Source organism: Alosa sapidissima, chromosome 23 (assembly GCF_018492685.1).
Source record: "Alosa sapidissima isolate fAloSap1 chromosome 23, fAloSap1.pri, whole genome shotgun sequence".
Lineage (NCBI taxonomy): Eukaryota > Metazoa > Chordata > Actinopteri > Clupeiformes > Clupeidae > Alosa > Alosa sapidissima.
Window position 1 is genome coordinate 9,687,476 of NC_055979.1, and position 21,206 is coordinate 9,708,681.

General features: G+C 38.4%; 1 protein-coding gene across 18 annotated transcripts in view; it reads right to left on the minus strand.

Moving 5' to 3' along the window:
• LOC121698170 (cell wall protein RTB1-like) overlaps positions 1-21,206 on the minus strand; it is a 29,599-nt gene that overhangs the window by 1,267 nt on the left and 7,126 nt on the right. For 10 of the 18 annotated variants that reach the window (XM_042079996.1, XM_042080001.1, XM_042080000.1 and 7 more), the window contains 10 exons: positions 21,097-21,192; positions 20,364-20,459; positions 19,577-19,702; positions 18,395-18,490; positions 17,619-17,714; positions 15,478-15,567; positions 15,010-15,087; positions 12,821-14,881; positions 12,660-12,695; positions 12,414-12,461 (listed from right to left, as the gene is read on the minus strand). In XM_042079996.1, the coding sequence (XP_041935930.1) occupies positions 13,136-14,881; positions 15,010-15,087; positions 15,478-15,567; positions 17,619-17,714; positions 18,395-18,490; positions 19,577-19,702; positions 20,364-20,459; positions 21,097-21,192 (2,424 nt within the window). In that variant the 3' untranslated portion in view covers positions 12,414-12,461; positions 12,660-12,695; positions 12,821-13,135. Of the gene's footprint in view, positions 1-11,858; positions 12,311-12,413; positions 12,462-12,659; positions 12,696-12,820; positions 14,882-15,009; positions 15,088-15,477; positions 15,568-16,267; positions 16,363-17,618; positions 17,715-18,394; positions 18,491-19,576; positions 19,703-20,363; positions 20,460-21,096; positions 21,193-21,206 lie in introns of those variants that run through there. The other 8 variants (XM_042080012.1, XM_042080008.1, XM_042079997.1 and 5 more) reach the window with 7 other exon arrangements.

The window sequence follows — 21,206 nt, forward strand, 5'->3', positions numbered from 1 at the left end:
CCCATGTTGAGGGGCAACAAGACTTAGCTTTCTCAGCTCAACAACTTGAATGTCACTATACCATACCTTTGCTTACGACGCGGTTGGCACATGATGATGCCCGTAGGCCGCCCGGGCGATTCAATCAGCATAAATTGTACATTTTCAGAAAGCTGATGATGTGGGGGATGTCATTTCACCCCCATATTGAGGGGGAACAAGACTTAGTTTTCTCAGCTCAACAGCTCTGGCAGACCTAGTATATGACTCGGTACACACACAGTATGGCCTGGTACCCACAAAGGCAAATTTGGTTTAAATATCTATATATATATTCTGAAAGTACATGTTATAAGGATTTCATTTCACCCCCCTTTTACATATGCACAACTTATTGTTTTCAGAGCCACACAATTTGATGTTCAACAGTGTATGTCAATGTGAGGCTTAGTATGTGACTCGGTAGAGAGTTAGTATGGCCTGGTACCTACAAAGGCGAACTTGGTATAAATATCTATATATTATACTGAAAGTACACGTTATAAGGATTTCATTTCACCCCCCTTTTACATATGCACAACTTATTGTTTTCAGAGCCACACAATTTGAAGTTCAACAGTGTGTGTCAATGGCAGAACTAGTATATGACTCGGTACACACTTAGTATGGCCTGGTACCTACAAAGGCGAATTTGGTATAAATATCTATACATATTCTGAAAGTACACGTTATAAGGATTTCATTTCACCCCCCTTTTACATATGCACAACTTATTGTTTTCAGAGCCACACAATTTGAAGTTCAACAGTGTGTGTCAATGGCAGAACTAGTATATGACTCGGTACACACTTAGTATGGCCTGGTACCTACAAAGGCGAACTTGGTATAAATATCTATATATTATACTGAAAGTACACGTTATAAGGATTTCATTTCACCCCCCTTTTACATATGCACAACTTATTGTTTTCAGAGCCACACAATTTGAAGTTCAACAGTGTGTGTCAATGGCAGAACTAGTATATGACTCGGTACACACTTAGTATGGCCTGGTACCCACAAAGGCAAATTTGGTATCTCTATCTCTCTATATATATATATTCTGAAAGTACACGTTATAAGGATTTCATTTCACCCCCCTTTTACATATGCACAACTTATTGTTTTCAGAGCCACACAATTTGAAGATCAACAGTGTATGTCAATGTGAGGCTTAGTATGTGACTCGGTAGAGAGTTAGTATGGCCTGGTACCTACAAAGGCGAACTTGGTATAAATATCTATATATATACTGAAAGTACACGTTATAAGGATTTCATTTCACCCCCCTTTTACATATGCACAACTTATTGTTTTCAGAGCCACACAATTTGAAGTTCAACAGTGTGTGTCAATGTGAGGCTTAGTATGTGACTCGGTAGAGAGTTAGTATGGCCTGGTACCTACAAAGGCGAACTTGGTATAAATATCTATATATTATACTGAAAGTACACGTTATAAGGATTTCATTTCACCCCCCTTTTACATATGCACAACTTATTGTTTTCAGAGCCACACAATTTGAAGTTCAACAGTGTGTGTCAATGGCAGAACTAGTATATGACTCGGTACACACTTAGTATGGCCTGGTACCTACAAAGGCGAATTTGGTATAAATATCTATACATATTCTGAAAGTACACGTTATAAGGATTTCATTTCACCCCCCTTTTACATATGCACAACTTATTGTTTTCAGAGCCACACAATTTGAAGTTCAACAGTGTGTGTCAATGGCAGAACTAGTATATGACTCGGTACACACTTAGTATGGCCTGGTACCTACAAAGGCGAACTTGGTATAAATATCTATATATTATACTGAAAGTACACGTTATAAGGATTTCATTTCACCCCCCTTTTACATATGCACAACTTATTGTTTTCAGAGCCACACAATTTGAAGTTCAACAGTGTATGTCAATGTGAGGCTTAGTATGTGACTCGGTAGAGAGTTAGTATGGCCTGGTACCTACAAAGGCGAACTTGGTATAAATATCTATATATATACTGAAAGTACACGTTATAAGGATTTCATTTCACCCCCCTTTTACATATGCACAACTTATTGTTTTCAGAGCCACACAATTTGAAGTTCAACAGTGTGTGTCAATGGCAGAACTAGTATATGACTCGGTACACACTTAGTATGGCCTGGTACCTACAAAGGCGAATTTGGTATAAATATCTATACATATTCTGAAAGTACACGTTATAAGGATTTCATTTCACCCCCCTTTTACATATGCACAACTTATTGTTTTCAGAGCCACACAATTTGAAGTTCAACAGTGTGTGTCAATGGCAGAACTAGTATATGACTCGGTACACACTTAGTATGGCCTGGTACCCACAAAGGCAAATTTGGTATCTCTATCTCTCTATATATATATATTCTGAAAGTACACGTTATAAGGATTTCATTTCACCCCCCTTTTACATATGCACAACTTATTGTTTTCAGAGCCACACAATTTGAAGATCAACAGTGTATGTCAATGTGAGGCTTAGTATGTGACTCGGTAGAGAGTTAGTATGGCCTGGTACCTACAAAGGCGAACTTGGTATAAATATCTATATATATACTGAAAGTACACGTTATAAGGATTTCATTTCACCCCCCTTTTACATATGCACAACTTATTGTTTTCAGAGCCACACAATTTGAAGTTCAACAGTGTGTGTCAATGTGAGGCTTAGTATGTGACTCGGTAGAGAGTTAGTATGGCCTGGTACCTACAAAGGCGAACTTGGTATAAATATCTATATATTATACTGAAAGTACACGTTATAAGGATTTCATTTCACCCCCCTTTTACATATGCACAACTTATTGTTTTCAGAGCCACACAATTTGAAGTTCAACAGTGTGTGTCAATGGCAGAACTAGTATATGACTCGGTACACACTTAGTATGGCCTGGTACCTACAAAGGCGAACTTGGTATAAATATCTATATATTATACTGAAAGTACACGTTATAAGGATTTCATTTCACCCCCCTTTTACATATGCACAACTTATTGTTTTCAGAGCCACACAATTTGAAGTTCAACAGTGTGTGTCAATGGCAGAACTAGTATATGACTCGGTACACACTTAGTATGGCCTGGTACCCACAAAGGCAAATTTGGTATCTCTATCTCTATCTCTCTATATATATATATATTCTGAAAGTACACGTTATAAGGATTTCATTTCACCCCCCTTTTACATATGCACAACTTATTGTTTTCAGAGCCACACAATTTGAAGTTCAACAGTGTGTGTCAATGGCAGAACTAGTATATGACTCGGTACACACTTAGTATGGCCTGGTACCTACAAAGGCGAACTTGGTATAAATATCTATATATTATACTGAAAGTACACGTTATAAGGATTTCATTTCACCCCCCTTTTACATATGCACAACTTATTGTTTTCAGAGCCACACAATTTGAAGTTCAACAGTGTGTGTCAATGGCAGAACTAGTATATGACTCGGTACACACTTAGTATGGCCTGGTACCTACAAAGGCGAACTTGGTATAAATATCTATATATATTCTGAAAGTACACGTTATAAGGATTTCATTTCACCCCCCTTTTACATATGCACAACTTATTGTTTTCAGAGCCACACAATTTGATGTTCAACAGTGTATGTCAATGTGAGGCTTAGTATGTGACTCGGTAGAGAGTTAGTATGGCCTGGTACCTACAAAGGCGAACTTGGTATAAATATCTATATATTATACTGAAAGTACACGTTATAAGGATTTCATTTCACCCCCCTTTTACATATGCACAACTTATTGTTTTCAGAGCCACACAATTTGAAGTTTAACAGTGTGTGTGTCAATGGAAGAACTAGTATATGACTCGGTACACACTTAGTATGGCCTGGTACCTACAAAGGCGAATTTGGTATAAATATCTATACATATTCTGAAAGTACACGTTATAAGGATTTCATTTCACCCCCCTTTTACATATGCACAACTTATTGTTTTCAGAGCCACACAATTTGAAGTTTAACAGTGTGTGTGTCAATGGAAGAACTAGTATATGACTCGGTACACACTTAGTATGGCCTGGTACCTACAAAGGCGAATTTGGTATAAATATCTATACATATTCTGAAAGTACACGTTATAAGGATTTCATTTCACCCCCCTTTTACATATGCACAACTTATTGTTTTCAGAGCCACACAATTTGAAGATCAACAGTGTATGTCAATGTGAGGCTTAGTATGTGACTCGGTAGAGAGTTAGTATGGCCTGGTACCTACAAAGGCGAACTTGGTATAAATATCTATATATATACTGAAAGTACACGTTATAAGGATTTCATTTCACCCCCCTTTTACATATGCACAACTTATTGTTTTCAGAGCCACACAATTTGAAGTTCAACAGTGTGTGTCAATGGCAGAACTAGTATATGACTCGGTACACACTTAGTATGGCCTGGTACCCACAAAGGCAAATTTGGTATCTCTATCTCTATCTCTCTATATATATATATTCTGAAAGTACACGTTATAAGGATTTCATTTCACCCCCCTTTTACATATGCACAACTTATTGTTTTCAGAGCCACACAATTTGAAGTTCAACAGTGTGTGTCAATGGCAGAACTAGTATATGACTCGGTACACACTTAGTATGGCCTGGTACCTACAAAGGCGAACTTGGTATAAATATCTATATATATTCTGAAAGTACACGTTATAAGGATTTCATTTCACCCCCCTTTTACATATGCACAACTTATTGTTTTCAGAGCCACACAATTTGATGTTCAACAGTGTATGTCAATGTGAGGCTTAGTATGTGACTCGGTAGAGAGTTAGTATGGCCTGGTACCTACAAAGGCGAACTTGGTATAAATATCTATATATTATACTGAAAGTACACGTTATAAGGATTTCATTTCACCCCCCTTTTACATATGCACAACTTATTGTTTTCAGAGCCACACAATTTGAAGTTCAACAGTGTGTGTCAATGGCAGAACTAGTATATGACTCGGTACACACTTAGTATGGCCTGGTACCTACAAAGGCGAACTTGGTATAAATATCTATATATTATACTGAAAGTACACGTTATAAGGATTTCATTTCACCCCCCTTTTACATATGCACAACTTATTGTTTTCAGAGCCACACAATTTGAAGTTCAACAGTGTGTGTCAATGGCAGAACTAGTATATGACTCGGTACACACTTAGTATGGCCTGGTACCTACAAAGGCAAATTTGGTATCTCTATCTCTCTATATATATATTCTGAAAGTACACGTTATAAGGATTTCATTTCACCCCCCTTTTACATATGCACAACTTATTGTTTTCAGAGCCACACAATTTGAAGTTCAACAGTGTGTGTCAATGTGAGGCTTAGTATGTGACTCGGTACACACTTAGCAGGGCCTGGTACCTACAAAGCAAATTTGGTATAAATATCTATATATATTCTGAAAGTACACGTTATAAGGATTTCATTTCACCCCCCTTTTACATATGCACAACTTATTGTTTTCAGAGCCACACAATTTGAAGTTCAACAGTGTGTGTCAATGGCATAACTAGTATATGACTCGGTACACACTTAGTATGGCCTGGTACCTACAAAGGCAAATTTGGTATCTCTATCTCTATCTCTCTATATATATATTCTGAAAGTACACGTTATAAGGATTTCATTTCACCCCCCTTTTACATATGCACAACTTATTGTTTTCAGAGCCACACAATTTGAAGTTCAACAGTGTGTGTCAATGTGAGGCTTAGTATGTGACTCGGTAGAGAGTTAGTATGGCCTGGTACCTACAAAGGCGAACTTGGTATAAATATCTATATATTATACTGAAAGTACACGTTATAAGGATTTCATTTCACCCCCCTTTTACATATGCACAACTTATTGTTTTCAGAGCCACACAATTTGAAGTTCAACAGTGTGTGTCAATGGCAGAACTAGTATATGACTCGGTACACACTTAGTATGGCCTGGTACCTACAAAGGCGAACTTGGTATAAATATCTATATATATTCTGAAAGTACACGTTATAAGGATTTCATTTCACCCCCCTTTTACATATGCACAACTTATTGTTTTCAGAGCCACACAATTTGAAGTTCAACAGTGTGTGTCAATGGCAGAACTAGTATATGACTCGGTACACACTTAGTATGGCCTGGTACCCACAAAGGCAAATTTGGTATCTCTATCTCTATCTCTCTATATATATATATTCTGAAAGTACACGTTATAAGGATTTCATTTCACCCCCCTTTTACATATGCACAACTTATTGTTTTCAGAGCCACACAATTTGAAGTTCGACAGTGTGTGTCAATGGCAGAACTAGTATATGACTCGGTACACACTTAGTATGGCCTGGTACCTACAAAGGCGAACTTGGTATAAATATCTATATATTATACTGAAAGTACACGTTATAAGGATTTCATTTCACCCCCCTTTTACATATGCACAACTTATTGTTTTCAGAGCCACACAATTTGAAGTTCAACAGTGTATGTCAATGTGAGGCTTAGTATGTGACTCGGTAGAGAGTTAGTATGGCCTGGTACCTACAAAGGCGAACTTGGTATAAATATCTATATATTATACTGAAAGTACACGTTATAAGGATTTCATTTCACCCCCCTTTTACATATGCACAACTTATTGTCTTCAGAGCCACACAATTTGAAGTTCAACAGTGTGTGTCAATGGCAGAACTAGTATATGACTCGGTACACACTTAGTATGGCCTGGTACCCACAAAGGCAAATTTGGTATTAATATCTATATATATATATATATTCTGAAAGTACACGTTATAAGGATTTCATTTCACCCCCCTTTTACATATGCACAACTTATTGTTTTCAGAGCCACACAATTTGAAGTTTAACAGTGTGTGTGTCAATGGAAGAACTAGTATATGACTCGGTACACACTTAGTATGGCCTGGTACCCACAAAGGCAAATTTGGTATTAATATCTATATATATATATATATATATATTCTGAAAGTACACGTTATAAGGATTTCATTTCACCCCCCTTTTACATATGCACAACTTATTGTTTTCAGAGCCACACAATTTGAAGATCAACAGTGTGTGTCAATGTGAGGCTTAGTATGTGACTCGGTACACACTTAGCAGGGCCTGGTACCTACAAAGCAAATTTGGTATAAATATCTATATATATTCTGAAAGTACACGTTATAAGGATTTCATTTCACCCCCCTTTTACATATGCACAACTTATTGTTTTCAGAGCCACACAATTTGAAGTTCAACAGTGTGTGTCAATGGCATAACTAGTATATGACTCGGTACACACTTAGTATGGCCTGGTACCTACAAAGGCAAATTTGGTATCTCTATCTCTATCTCTCTATATATATATTCTGAAAGTACACGTTTTAAGGATTTCATTTCACCCCCCTTTTACATATGCACAACTTATTGTTTTCAGAGCCACACAATTTGAAGTTCAACAGTGTGTGTCAATGTGAGGCTTAGTATGTGACTCGGTACACACTTAGCAGGGCCTGGTACCTACAAAGCAAATTTGGTATAAATATCTATATATATTCTGAAAGTACACGTTATAAGGATTTCATTTCACCCCCCTTTTACATATGCACAACTTATTGTTTTCAGAGCCACACAATTTGAAGTTCAACAGTGTGTGTCAATGGCATAACTAGTATATGACTCGGTACACACTTAGTATGGCCTGGTACCTACAAAGGCGAACTTGGTATAAATATCTATATATTATACTGAAAGTACACGTTATAAGGATTTCATTTCACCCCCCTTTTACATATGCACAACTTATTGTTTTCAGAGCCACACAATTTGAAGTTCAACAGTGTGTGTCAATGGCAGAACTAGTATATGACTCGGTACACACTTAGTATGGCCTGGTACCTACAAAGGCGAACTTGGTATAAATATCTATATATATACTGAAAGTACACGTTATAAGGATTTCATTTCACCCCCCTTTTACATATGCACAACTTATTGTTTTCAGAGCCACACAATTTGAAGTTCAACAGTGTGTGTCAATGGCAGAACTAGTATATGACTCGGTACACACTTAGTATGGCCTGGTACCCACAAAGGCAAATTTGGTATCTCTATCTCTATATATATATATATATATTCTGAAAGTACACGTTATAAGGATTTCATTTCACCCCCCTTTTACATATGCACAACTTATTGTTTTCAGAGCCACACAATTTGAAGTTCAACAGTGTGTGTCAATGGCAGAACTAGTATATGACTCGGTACACACTTAGTATGGCCTGGTACCTACAAAGGCGAACTTGGTATAAATATCTATATATTATACTGAAAGTACACGTTATAAGGATTTCATTTCACCCCCCTTTTACATATGCACAACTTATTGTTTTCAGAGCCACACAATTTGAAGTTCAACAGTGTGTGTCAATGGCAGAACTAGTATATGACTCGGTACACACTTAGTATGGCCTGGTACCTACAAAGGCGAACTTGGTATAAATATCTATATATTATACTGAAAGTACACGTTATAAGGATTTCATTTCACCCCCCTTTTACATATGCACAACTTATTGTTTTCAGAGCCACACAATTTGAAGTTCAACAGTGTGTGTCAATGGCAGAACTAGTATATGACTCGGTACACACTTAGTATGGCCTGGTACCTACAAAGGCGAACTTGGTATAAATATCTATATATTATACTGAAAGTACACGTTATAAGGATTTCATTTCACCCCCCTTTTACATATGCACAACTTATTGTTTTCAGAGCCACACAATTTGAAGTTCAACAGTGTGTGTCAATGGCAGAACTAGTATATGACTCGGTACACACTTAGTATGGCCTGGTACCCACAAAGGCAAATTTGGTATTAATATCTATATATATATATATATATATATATTCTGAAAGTACACGTTATAAGGATTTCATTTCACCCCCCTTTTACATATGCACAACTTATTGTTTTCAGAGCCACACAATTTGAAGTTTAACAGTGTGTGTGTCAATGGAAGAACTAGTATATGACTCGGTACACACTTAGTATGGCCTGGTACCCACAAAGGCAAATTTGGTATTAATATCTATATATATATATATATATATTCTGAAAGTACACGTTATAAGGATTTCATTTCACCCCCCTTTTACATATGCACAACTTATTGTTTTCAGAGCCACACAATTTGAAGATCAACAGTGTATGTCAATGTGAGGCTTAGTATGTGACTCGGTACACACTTAGCAGGGCCTGGTACCTACAAAGGCAAATTTGGTATAAATATCTATATATATTCTGAAAGTACACGTTATAAGGATTTCATTTCACCCCCCTTTTACATATTCACAACTTATTGTTTTCAGAGCCACACAATTTGAAGTTTAACAGTGTGTGTGTCAATGGAAGAACTAGTATATGACTCGGTACACACTTAGTATGGCCTGGTACCTACAAAGGCGAATTTGGTATAAATATCTATACATATTCTGAAAGTACACGTTATAAGGATTTCATTTCACCCCCCTTTTACATATGCACAACTTATTGTTTTCAGAGCCACACAATTTGAAGATCAACAGTGTATGTCAATGTGAGGCTTAGTATGTGACTCGGTAGAGAGTTAGTATGGCCTGGTACCTACAAAGGCGAACTTGGTATAAATATCTATATATATACTGAAAGTACACGTTATAAGGATTTCATTTCACCCCCCTTTGACATATGCACAACTTATTGTTTTCACAGCCACACTATTTGAAGTTCAACAGTGTGTCAATAGAAGGCCTAGTGACTTGGTACAGACTTGGTATTGCCTGGTACTACAAAGGCGAACTTGGTATAAATATCTATGTGTATTCTGAAAGTATATGTTATAAGGAGTCCATTTTACCCCCTTTTAAATATGCACAACTTATTGTTTTCATAGCCACACAATTTAAAGTTCAATAGTATTGTGTATAGTATGGCAGGCCTAGGGTAGGCTATATGAGTCCGTACAGAGTTAGTATGGCACCTATAAAGACAAATTTGGCATAAATATCTATTCTGAAAGTACAAGTCCATTTTAGCCTACGGTAGCACTTTATTTTAATGTGTCGCTGTTACAGTGTACCTACCTGATTAGGTACAGTGGTACAACCTGTGTAACAACATGTACTATCAGGTACTATCATTGTACTTGCATTATGTATTTGTGGGTACCTACATATAGTTGTTACATTGTAATACTGAGTGCTTTTACAAAACTTTGCCAATTTGCCAAAATTTTCATCAGAGGCAAAGAGCTGACCTGAGACCTGCTGGATGGGGTAAATCTGGTCATGGTAGATTTGATATACAAACCATTCTTAGCTCCGGTCAAGGCCTCATTGTCTTCAGTGTACATGTAACAGCTGTGCTGCTACAACCTTGTTACTCTTTGATACAGTGGAATAAACGTATTAAGTGTACCAGTTAATTACTTACATGTACATATGACATGTATGTTGTGTCTTTGATGTCTTGGAACAGGTCTACTAATTCACATGTACTATGTGGTGTAACAGCAGACACGTTTCAACACATCAATTACACATTACAGGATGCATGACATCATTGACAGGATGTATATAATTTGTACATGTAAGTACTTAACTGGTACACTTTATTTTAATGTGTTTATTCCACTGTATCAAAAGAGTAATAAATGTGTACCGACACAGTTGATACATGTACTACAGTATGTAGGGTAATGGCAGACATGTTCCAAGACACCAATGACACAACATACATGTAATATGTAATTGTAAGTACTTAACTGGTACACTTCATTTTAATGGGTTTATGCCACTGTATAAAAGAGCAATAAATGTGTACCAACACAGTTAATATATGTACTATGTAGTGAATTAGTCGACCTGTTCCAAGACATCGAAGACATAACATACATGTCATATGTACATGTAAGTAATTAACTGGTACACTTAATAGGTTTATTCCACTGTATCAAAGTGTAACAAGGTTGTAGCAGCACAGCTGTTACATGTACTCTGAAGACAATGAGGCCTTGACTGGAGCTAAGAATGGTTTGTATATCAAATCTACCATGACCAGATTTACCCCATCCAGCAGGTCTCAGATCAGCTCTTTGCCTCTGATGAAAATGTAGGCAAATTGGCAAAGTTTTGTAAAAGCACTCAGTATTACAATGTAACAACTATATGTAGGTACCCACAAATACATAATGCAAGTACAATGATAGTACCTGATAGTATATGTTGTTACACAGGTTGTACCACTGTACCTAATCAGGTAGGTACACTGTAACAGCGACACATTAAAATAAAGTGTTACCTAGCCGACCACCTAAGTTTGAACTAAGTGTGGAAGGATTACCTTTTTCATGAACATGACCTAAAATAACACTATTATCAAATAACAATTATATTAATGCAAAGTATAATCGTATAAAAACATTAACTTTAAATAAATGTATAGTACATTATAATCCCCTTTTTTCTATGTTAGTTTTTGTTCCCCTCTTTTAATAGTAGCCTACATCAGGAGATGGCGACGTTTGTCCAGAGAAAGTCCGTAGACGGGCTCTGGTTGGTCTTGCCTTGCATTGAGAAAGGTGTTGCGTGAGATCACTTCCGTTCAATTTCAAGGATGTTAGCAAGACAATTCTGCTACAATTACAACATTTGCACAGGCTAAGTTTCAGCAACATGTTTACATTTCGTGTAAACCTTTGAAATACACTGAAAACCGAATTTTAACCTAATTTATCTGATCGTTCGTACCTTTATTTTGATGCTTTTCGCCGCCATATTGCCCGCTATTGTCGCGTACTGTCGCTTACTGTCGCTAGCTCCACGGAACTTAGTCTGCTCTTCTTCAGCTGTGCTTCTACTGACCAAGAATCTGCATTGCTGCCCTCTACTGGTCTGGGGTGTACCTATTCACATATTACCTTAAGTTACACTGATCTTCAACTCCACTGTAGCACAATGGCCAAGGCACTTGCCTCACAAACGGGCAACCCAGGTTCAAAACCCCCCATCCAAGCAAAAGGGAAAGAAAACTAGTTTTCTTAAGGAAACATATGAAGAAAACTATTCTTGATCAAGGCACACACATCCAAACCTGTCTAAGACATAGTTATAGATTACTTCACTCATCTTTTCCAACTTAACCTTGACCTCTTTCTCCATCAACCCTTCTGTACTCCTCTCTCTCTTCTGAGACTGGGTTTCTGATTGCATACATACATAAATACATACATACATACATACATACATACATACATACAAGTATTTGGAACCACATGGGAAAAAAAAAAAAAAAAAAAAACGTACCTTGTGTGTCAGACTCACGCTGTACCTCAGTGTCACTGTCTACATTCTCTGAGATAAGGAAGGAGATGGAAATGACAAATCGTAAAGTGGCAATTAATTTGATTGTCTGACGTAAACAACTGTAGCTGAAACATGACTTAAACCTGTTAATTTTTCTATCTAAAGTCTACACTTTACACAGAAATATGTGAAGACAGACATCAGTCTTTGTAGTATGAAAATACATATCTTGTGTGTCAGACTCACCCTGTGCCTCATGGTCACTGTCAAGGTTCACACTCTCTGAGATGAGCAAGGGGATGAAAGTCAAAAGGTACCAATTCATTTTATAATACATGATTTGACCTGGACATTTTTTAAGCTTAACCTTTTACACAGAAATGTGTGAAGAAAAACATCAGAAATACCTTCTGGACCGATTGTGATGTCATCCAGGCCTTTGCCTTTGAATTCTGCCAAACGCCCCTGTTCAAGAGCCAAGAGGACTTTGCTAATTTTAGCAAGTTGAAGGGTCCCTTCAGGCAGCCTGTAAAATTGCCGATGGACTCTGACATCATGGCCAAGGAAATTGGCTAATTGGTCCAGCTCTGTATTACTGAGGTTGAGAACTTGAGAGAGTGTTCCGGTTTGCTTGCGCAGTTTTGTAGAAGTGAGACTTGTGTAGTTTGCAATACCACAGACCTTGGCAAAATCTCTGATACAATCAGAACCACGGTAGCAGGTCAATACAGACGGCCTGGCAAATAGGTAGCCATTTTCCTTAAGAATCCCACACTCAAGTCGCCTTGCTGCTTGGCAACAAGGAGGTCCAACGATCTCTGCATTTCTGGAGTTAGGAGGACAGGGACCTTTCTTCCTCTTTTTCCTCGTATCTCCAACCTCCTGAAATGCTGACAGAGTTTTTTCTCTAGCTCTGAAAGCGCCATACCCACATCTTCCTGCAGATCTACTGGATTTGGAGCAAAATAGGTAGAGAGGGGCATTTTTGAAACTTCTCCTGTTCTACGTCGGTTGAACATCATGACTTGTGTCAAAGTGATTTTAGTCAGATGTACCCAAGTGTTTTTAGACGGCTCTGAGGACAGTTCGTTGTAAAACTGTTCCTGCTGCATGTCCAAATAGGAGTGGAGTTTCTGAACATCCTTAGTGAACGGAATCAACTGAGGAACATTCCATTTCGATTCATGCATTGTTCTCAGTGATGCAGCTGAAATGAGTTCGTTCCATCTGGCTTCGTACACTGAGCGGAACCTACGAGCATCTTTTGCTGCTGGTTGGTTGTTTTGCATACTTGCACGGGCTTCAAGAAGCAGCGATATCTTCACCAGACTATGCCCAATTTTTAGTGCAAGACTTGGACGCTTGTAGGTGCTGGATTCAGAGACAAAGCCAGCCACGAGTTGCACAGCTTGCACAACATGCATGAAATTTTCAGGCTTCATGTGATCTTCGATGGTCTTCAAGGGAGTGGTTTTCCTCGAACAAATCAAAAGCCTTCCCAGTTCCCTCATTTTCTGACGGATATATTCATGTTTGCCAACATCATATCCATGCTTGTTATGCAAATGCACACCATACTCCATGATCCAGACATCAGATTTAACTGCAAAGTAAACGTCATCTTGAATCATATGGTTTAGGACCTTCCAGAATTCTGCTTTGACTCCAGGTGGTGGTGGTACAGCAAAAGCACAAAGTGCTTGCACCCGTGTTTTGCCAGGCTTCGTAGGGCCACTAGGCTTAAACTTGCATATCATCATGTGGCGCCACATAACTTTCTTTGTGAAATAGCCTTGACAATATATACAGTGATCAAAATCTCTGGGTTTAGAATCATCTTTTGGTTGTTTCCGAGGAACAAGCTTTCCAACACCAGTATTTAAGACCTCAGAATTGTGGGCGAAGTTGCCTCTATTTCTCAAATGTTCCAGATGCAGTCTTCTTTGTTTAGAACCTTTTGGAAAAGACCCAGCCTGTGCAACTTCTTTCTCGTTTTTATGAGCACGCTCTAAATGCCTGGCCATTTTTATAAATCCCTTTTTACAGTATAAACAGTACTGTTTTTTGTTATATTGTCGTGATCCATCCTCTTTTTTACAGACAGCAGGTACGGTAAGTAAGTCGTCAGCTACATCTGAAGTGGGGGAAGTAGTACTGTCAGGACAAACCAGTGTCGAGCTTCCATGAGGGTCTTCAGTGTATGAAGTTTCTGATGACTGTCCACCAAAAGAATGTGTTCGGCAACAGGATACACTTCTGGAATGGTGCCTTTTCCGTTTCAAAGCACTGCCCTTTCGTACGAGTGAGCGTCCCCTTAATGTAATTTTCTTCTGATTGGATGTTTCAAAAACTTCACTGGTGTCCGTTTCATCAGATGAATCCTCGCTTGTATCAGGAACATATTCTTCTTCACTTTCATCTGATGTCTCAAAAAGCTCATAGGAATCAAAATCGGTTTGTCTGTTAATCTTTGGGGGGGGGGGGGGGGGGGGGGGGATAAAATAAATAAAAATAGCTCAGTTACTTAACTTTTTCAATGCAGTTTTATATCAAATGAAACAACTATAATGTCCATCTTCATTAGTGCCTTGATTACCTGAATGCTTTTGGTCCTCCTCAGTTTAGGGACATAAGGTTGGTCTTGGTCTGAGGACTCCTGAATTAGATTACATCTCTAGAGTATCACAAATCAACAGCACATTGATAAATAAGAACAAAATAAAATAAGTGATAAAAAGAAATATAGAATATAGAAAGACAAAGGAAAACACAGGAATACTTAATGGTAACGAAGGTTACTTTTTAATCTTTTTACCTAAGTGGTAATAGATATTAATTATAAGTCAATGGTCATGTTCAAATTCACATGTAAAATGTGTAAAAAAAAAAATGCATAGAAATAAACTGCGGACTGTAAATCATTTGAAAACATTTCAATGACAGAATTTGGCCATTGTGGTCCACGAATTTCCATCAGCTTGGTCATATGTAATGACTATCGTTCTTTATAGAGAACAAGAAGTTGATCTTTTCTACAATAGCAACTGAAAAGAAAATTCCATACCTTTTTCTTGGGCGAAAGCAGACCACAGTGTTCAGGTGTTTCATAACGGTCAGCTAGTCCAGACTCAATCACAGTACGTTTCTCTCCAATCTAAAAGACAATGTTTAAGGAATAACTAGAAATGAACAAATATTATTTATGTGCACAACCAACAACCATTAAAGCCACAAAACTGACAAAAATGGAGTGGAATGGGGAAAAAAGGAATGGAGAAAAAAAAAGCGCAACAATTTCAAATGTACCGAATTTAGTCAAACACTGTTTTAGGAAAACAAGGTAAAGGGTAGTTAACTCTTCAGGCGCCAGAGGTTTTTGGGAAAATTATACGATTTGGGCAGCAAGACTTCAAAAGACTGGCTTAAAAGTGGCTAAAGATAAAGACTTGGTGTATATGAGAAAAATGTTCTGTATGGCCTAAAGTTCATGTGTAGTGTAATTCTGGGCTAATTTGCATATAGTGAAGTCATAGGCAGAGTCACAAAGGCAGCCACTCCAAAGCGCACAGCTCCCCATTTTGCACGCGAATCAAACAACCATCATCTTTGCTAGTTCTTATTTTTGTTACATCCCTGACACTTCTTACATATCCACCAGCTTTACAACATACACTTTGACTATGTTTACACCTGCTACACCCACTTATACAGTGTTCAAACAAGCCCCGTATTCGTGTGCTTCATGGGTGGTTCATTGCCATCATTATTTGTCGCCATTTCTAGCCTTATTTTCACTACCCCTGGTGCCTTTGCATCCCCACCAGTTCTCATACTAACATTACAATAACATTTACCTCTGCAAACATCATCCATGTTGGTCAATGAGCTCGAACAAACATTGTGTGCTTTGTGAAATCGTGACTATCAGCTGGCAGCGGTAAACATTATGCTGAGAAGCAATGCAAATAAGACGATCATTAGATGATCAATCGTTATCTTCCCAAAGAAAATATACAGTAGATAATACATTAACAAACCCAATTCTGCAATATCGATGACCTTTTTATTTAAAATTTAGTGTAATTCAGCTTGAATTTAGTCGCATTTGGCAGCATCCCGACTTCCGGATCTGGCTTTAACTCGAGGGTTTCATGCGGTTGTTTGAATGCATTTCCCCATGTAATTTTCAATAGAAACATGACGTCATCTTGAGCTGACATCGAAGTACTACATGTCTGCCAACTAGTGGAGGGGAGTTCAAACTAAATTTGACACCGTATTTGACAAAATCGTCTGTTTTATTCAATACGGCACCTTGTCGACTTTAGTTCAGGAAATAGTGCCACGTAATAGTTCATGTTCCGAACTTTGAGGTGGACGAACGCACGCTAAAGTAGGTCTCTGGCCAATGTCCTATGGCAATGCTGCAGGACCACCCTGGTGGCGCCTGCTTCCGCAGCAGCTCTCAGTGATGCGGCAAGACCACGCTGGTGGAGAGCATGCGAGAAGCAGTTTACGCAGCGTCTCTTGACAGTTGTTTGTCTCTTGCGACTGCGCGGCAGGCATTGGCGGGAGACCGAACGCTAAAGAGTGCTAAGGGATATTAAAGCAACGTATATACGTCAGAGGTTGATTAGTGGATTTAAGCCATTAGTTGGAATGAATGTATTACTTAAAAGGGTGTCAGGCAAGGTTGCAGGTCTGGATTCTGGAGCGTAGAACCATGCCAATTCTGATGACTGCATCAGTATACGATGCACATTCTCCAAGCACCCCTCTGGATTAAATCAGGGTAAAATGAGATATTTAGGACCGAACAGTCTGAACTGGTGAATGGGGAGGGGGTGGGTGTGAGCGCAAAGTAAAGCTGAGTCACCGACGGGTGAGATGTGTATAAGTAACCTCTGACTGCAGAGGAGGAGTGGCATATTTCGTCATGTTCCTCTTGAACCTACGTTAGTAAACGCCATTTAACATTACAACTAACATTGACCTGTTTGTGCACAAGAACAGCAATTAAAATGAATTACAAGGCCACACTCACATCTTCAATATTGTGTCTTCCATGTTGATGACTTAAGTTACAAACATTTGAATTTTACCTGACAAGAAAATGGTGTGGTTGGTCATACCTAAAAACTAATTTTCTGACACGAACAAGAAGTTATTCTTTCCTGGAAGAGCAACCGAAATGAAAATCATTACCTTTTTCTTGGAAACTGACGAAAGCACTGCAGGCTGCTGGGATGTTTGAGGGGCCTCTACTGCTGTAGAATTAGTCACAACGGGTTCCTCTTCGATCTGAAAACGATGTTCAACAACATTCAAGAATAGCTGGTTGTCGGTACTTTCTTACTAATTCATATCACCACAAACAATTCCTAAGACATACACAAAAAAACACATAGTTATAGTACAGTATATACTGTAAAGTTATACATTATAGTTAAAAATCCCATGTTAATGTTTAATCAAAACCCTAAAAAGCCATTAGAAGAGGTTCAGGAATAGTGTCTGAAGATTCTCATTCATCCAGGTCATGGTAGCCAAGTTCAGTTAGTTAAGCCAACTGGACTTCTTTTTTTTTGACATACTAATTATGTTAATTAGTGAGTCATGTGACCCATTGTCACATGATGAGGGGTGTGGCCTACAGTTCACAGTTCTGAACAACAATGAATATCATTAATTGTTAATGAGAAAATGTAGCTATCGTGGTCCCCAGAATTCCACCAGACCAGAAAATTGTGTGCTTGGTCACACCTAACCACTATTCTTCCAATAGACATTTTAATAATAGGTTGATGTGGTCCCCTCAAGGTGCAAAAACCAGAATGTGCTTGGCACTAAATATAAGATGGGTTCCACTGATCACAACATCCTTTTTCTATCATACAGTTTTTTTTTTATTAAAAATAACAGTTAAAGACCCTATCAATTGAATATTCTTTCATGGGGAGCCAGTGAAATGAACTCATTACCTTTTTCTCGGACACTGTCGAAAGCACTGCAGGCGGCTGAGATGTTTTAGGGGCCTCTACTGCGGCAGATTTGGTCATAAGACGTTTCTTTCCAATCTGAAAAACAATGTTCAACAACATTCAGGAATAGCTACAACATGCACAATAAAAATACAAATTGTGTGGGGGGGGGGGGGGGAAATCATGTGTTCTTGTTGCATCTGAAGTCTCAAAAAGTCTAGAGGTTAAGGTGCAGTTAGGTGCATGCTAAAGCAGTCATCACCACATTTCTGAGTAAAACTTACCTGTACACGAAAGTGGCAGTACGTGTTCCATACAAACACACCATCATATCAAAGTTCATGTCTAAACCATGTTGTTTATCTAAATTTCTAATGTCTGAACTAAAATTAATATCATTAATTGTTAATAACAAAATGTAGCTATCGTGGTCTAGCCTAGAAATCTAGACGCACCCTAGCGGCGGCAAATTAATTTGCTCAGCCTGTACGTCTAGTATTGAACCATAGGGATTTCTATTGGCTTAGCACCGTGGATGTTCTCCAATCACAGCGCTCTATTTTGATAGAGAGTCTTAAGGCGGGCTTAACAGGATAACGACAGTCCTGCGACTGAACAACAAGAAAGGTGGCTATGGCGAACGAAGAGAGGTTGTTTGAATCGGCGTTGGCGTCAACTTTGGAGGAGTTGGACTTGTGCTTTTCTTTGAAAGTTGAGCAACACAATGGACTTAAGTCATTACTTTCGAAGAAGGATGTATTTGCAGTTTTGCCGACCGGATACGGATATGGTCGTAGCGCTGGCCTATTGCATGCCTAGGCAGTTTGAAAGACAATTCTCTGCCCGCCCCTTGGATTAAGCGAGGTGAATGGTTCGATGCCAGACTATACATCTCAATGATATAGGATGGCACCGCCAGGCTAATCGTGGTCCCCAGAATTGCACCAGACCAGAAAATTGTGTGCTTGGTCACACCTAACCACTATTCTTCCAACAATCGGTTGGTGTGGTCCCCTCAAGGTGCAAAAACCAGAATGTACTTGGCACTAAATATTAAAGATGGGTTCCACTGATCACAACACTATTCCTTCTTCTATCTAACAGTTTTTATTAAAAATAACAGTTAAAGACCTCATCAATTGAATATTCTTTCAGAAGGGAGCCAGTGACATAACTCATTACCTTTTTCTCGGACACTGATGATAGCACTGCAAGCTGCGGAGATGTTTCAGGGGCCTCTAAAAGCTGCGGAGATGTTTCAGGGGCCTCTACTGCAGGAGACATGGTCTCAACTGGTTCCTCTTCAATCTGAAAAACAATGTGAAACAACATTCAGGAATAGCTGGTTGCCAGCACTTTCTTATTTCAATTAACCTCAAACGATTCCTACAACATGCACAATAAAAATACAGATTGTGTGGGGGGAAAAAAAAAACCATGTGTTCTTGTTGTATCTGAAGTCTCAAAAAGTCTAGAGAAGGTTAAGGTGCAGTTAGCTGGGATCAGATACTACTGTGCTGCATGCTAAAGCATCGTCATCACCACATTTCTGAGTAAAACTTACCTGTACACGAAAGTGGCAGTACGTGTTCCATACAAACACACCATCATATCAAAGTTCATGTCTAAACCATGTTGTTTATCTAAATTTCTAATGTCTGAACTAAAATTAAGATCATTAATTGTTAATGACAAAATGTAGCCATCGTGGTCCCCAGAATTGCACCAGACCAGAAAATTGTGTGCTTGGTCACACCGAACCACTATTCTTCCAACAATCGGTTGGTGTGGTCCCCTCAAGGTGCAAAAACCAGAATGTACTTGGCACTAAATATTAAAGATGGGTTCCACTGATCACAACACTATCCCTTCTTCTATCTAACAGTTTTTTTTATTAAAAACAACAGTTAAAAACCCTATCAATTGAATATTCTTTCATAGGGGAGACAGTGAAATGAAAACTCATTACCTTTTTCTTGGACACTGTCGAAAGCACTGCAAGCGGCTGAGATGTTTTAGGGGCCTCTACTGCGGCAGATTTGGTCATAAGACGTTTCTTTCCAATCTGAGAAACAATGTGAAACAACATTCAGGAATAACCTCCAACGATTCCTACAACATGCACGATAAAAATACAGATTGTGTGGGGGGAAAAAAGAATCATGTGTTCTTGTTGTATCAGAAGTCTCAAAAAGTCTACAGAATAGGTATAGGGCAGTTAGCTAGGATCAGATACTACTGTGCTGCATGCTAAAGCATTGTCATCATCACATTTCTGAGTATGACTTACCTGTACACGTATGTGGCAGCAAGTGTTCCATACAAAAACACGCTCACATCAAAGTTCATGTCTAAACCATGTTGTTAATCTAAATTTCTAATGTCTGAACTAAAATTAATATCATTAATTGTTAATGACAAAATGTAGCTATCGTGGTCCCCAGAATTGCACCAGACCAGAAAATTGTGTGCTTGGTCACACCTAACCACTATTGTTCCAACAGACATTTTAATAATAGGTTGGTGTGGTCCCCTCAAGGTGCAAAAACCAGAAGGTGCTTGGCACTAAATATTAAAGATGGGTTCCACTGATCACAACACTATTCCTTTTTCTATCTAACAGTTTTTTTTAAAAATAACAGTTAAAAACCCTATCAATTGAATATTCTTTCATAGGGGAGCCAGTGAAATGAACTCATTACCTTTTTCTTGGACACTGTCGAAAGCACTGCAGGCGGCTGAGATGTTTTAGGGGCCTCTACTGCGGCAGATTTGGTCATAAGACGTTTCTTTCCAATCTGAAAAACAATGT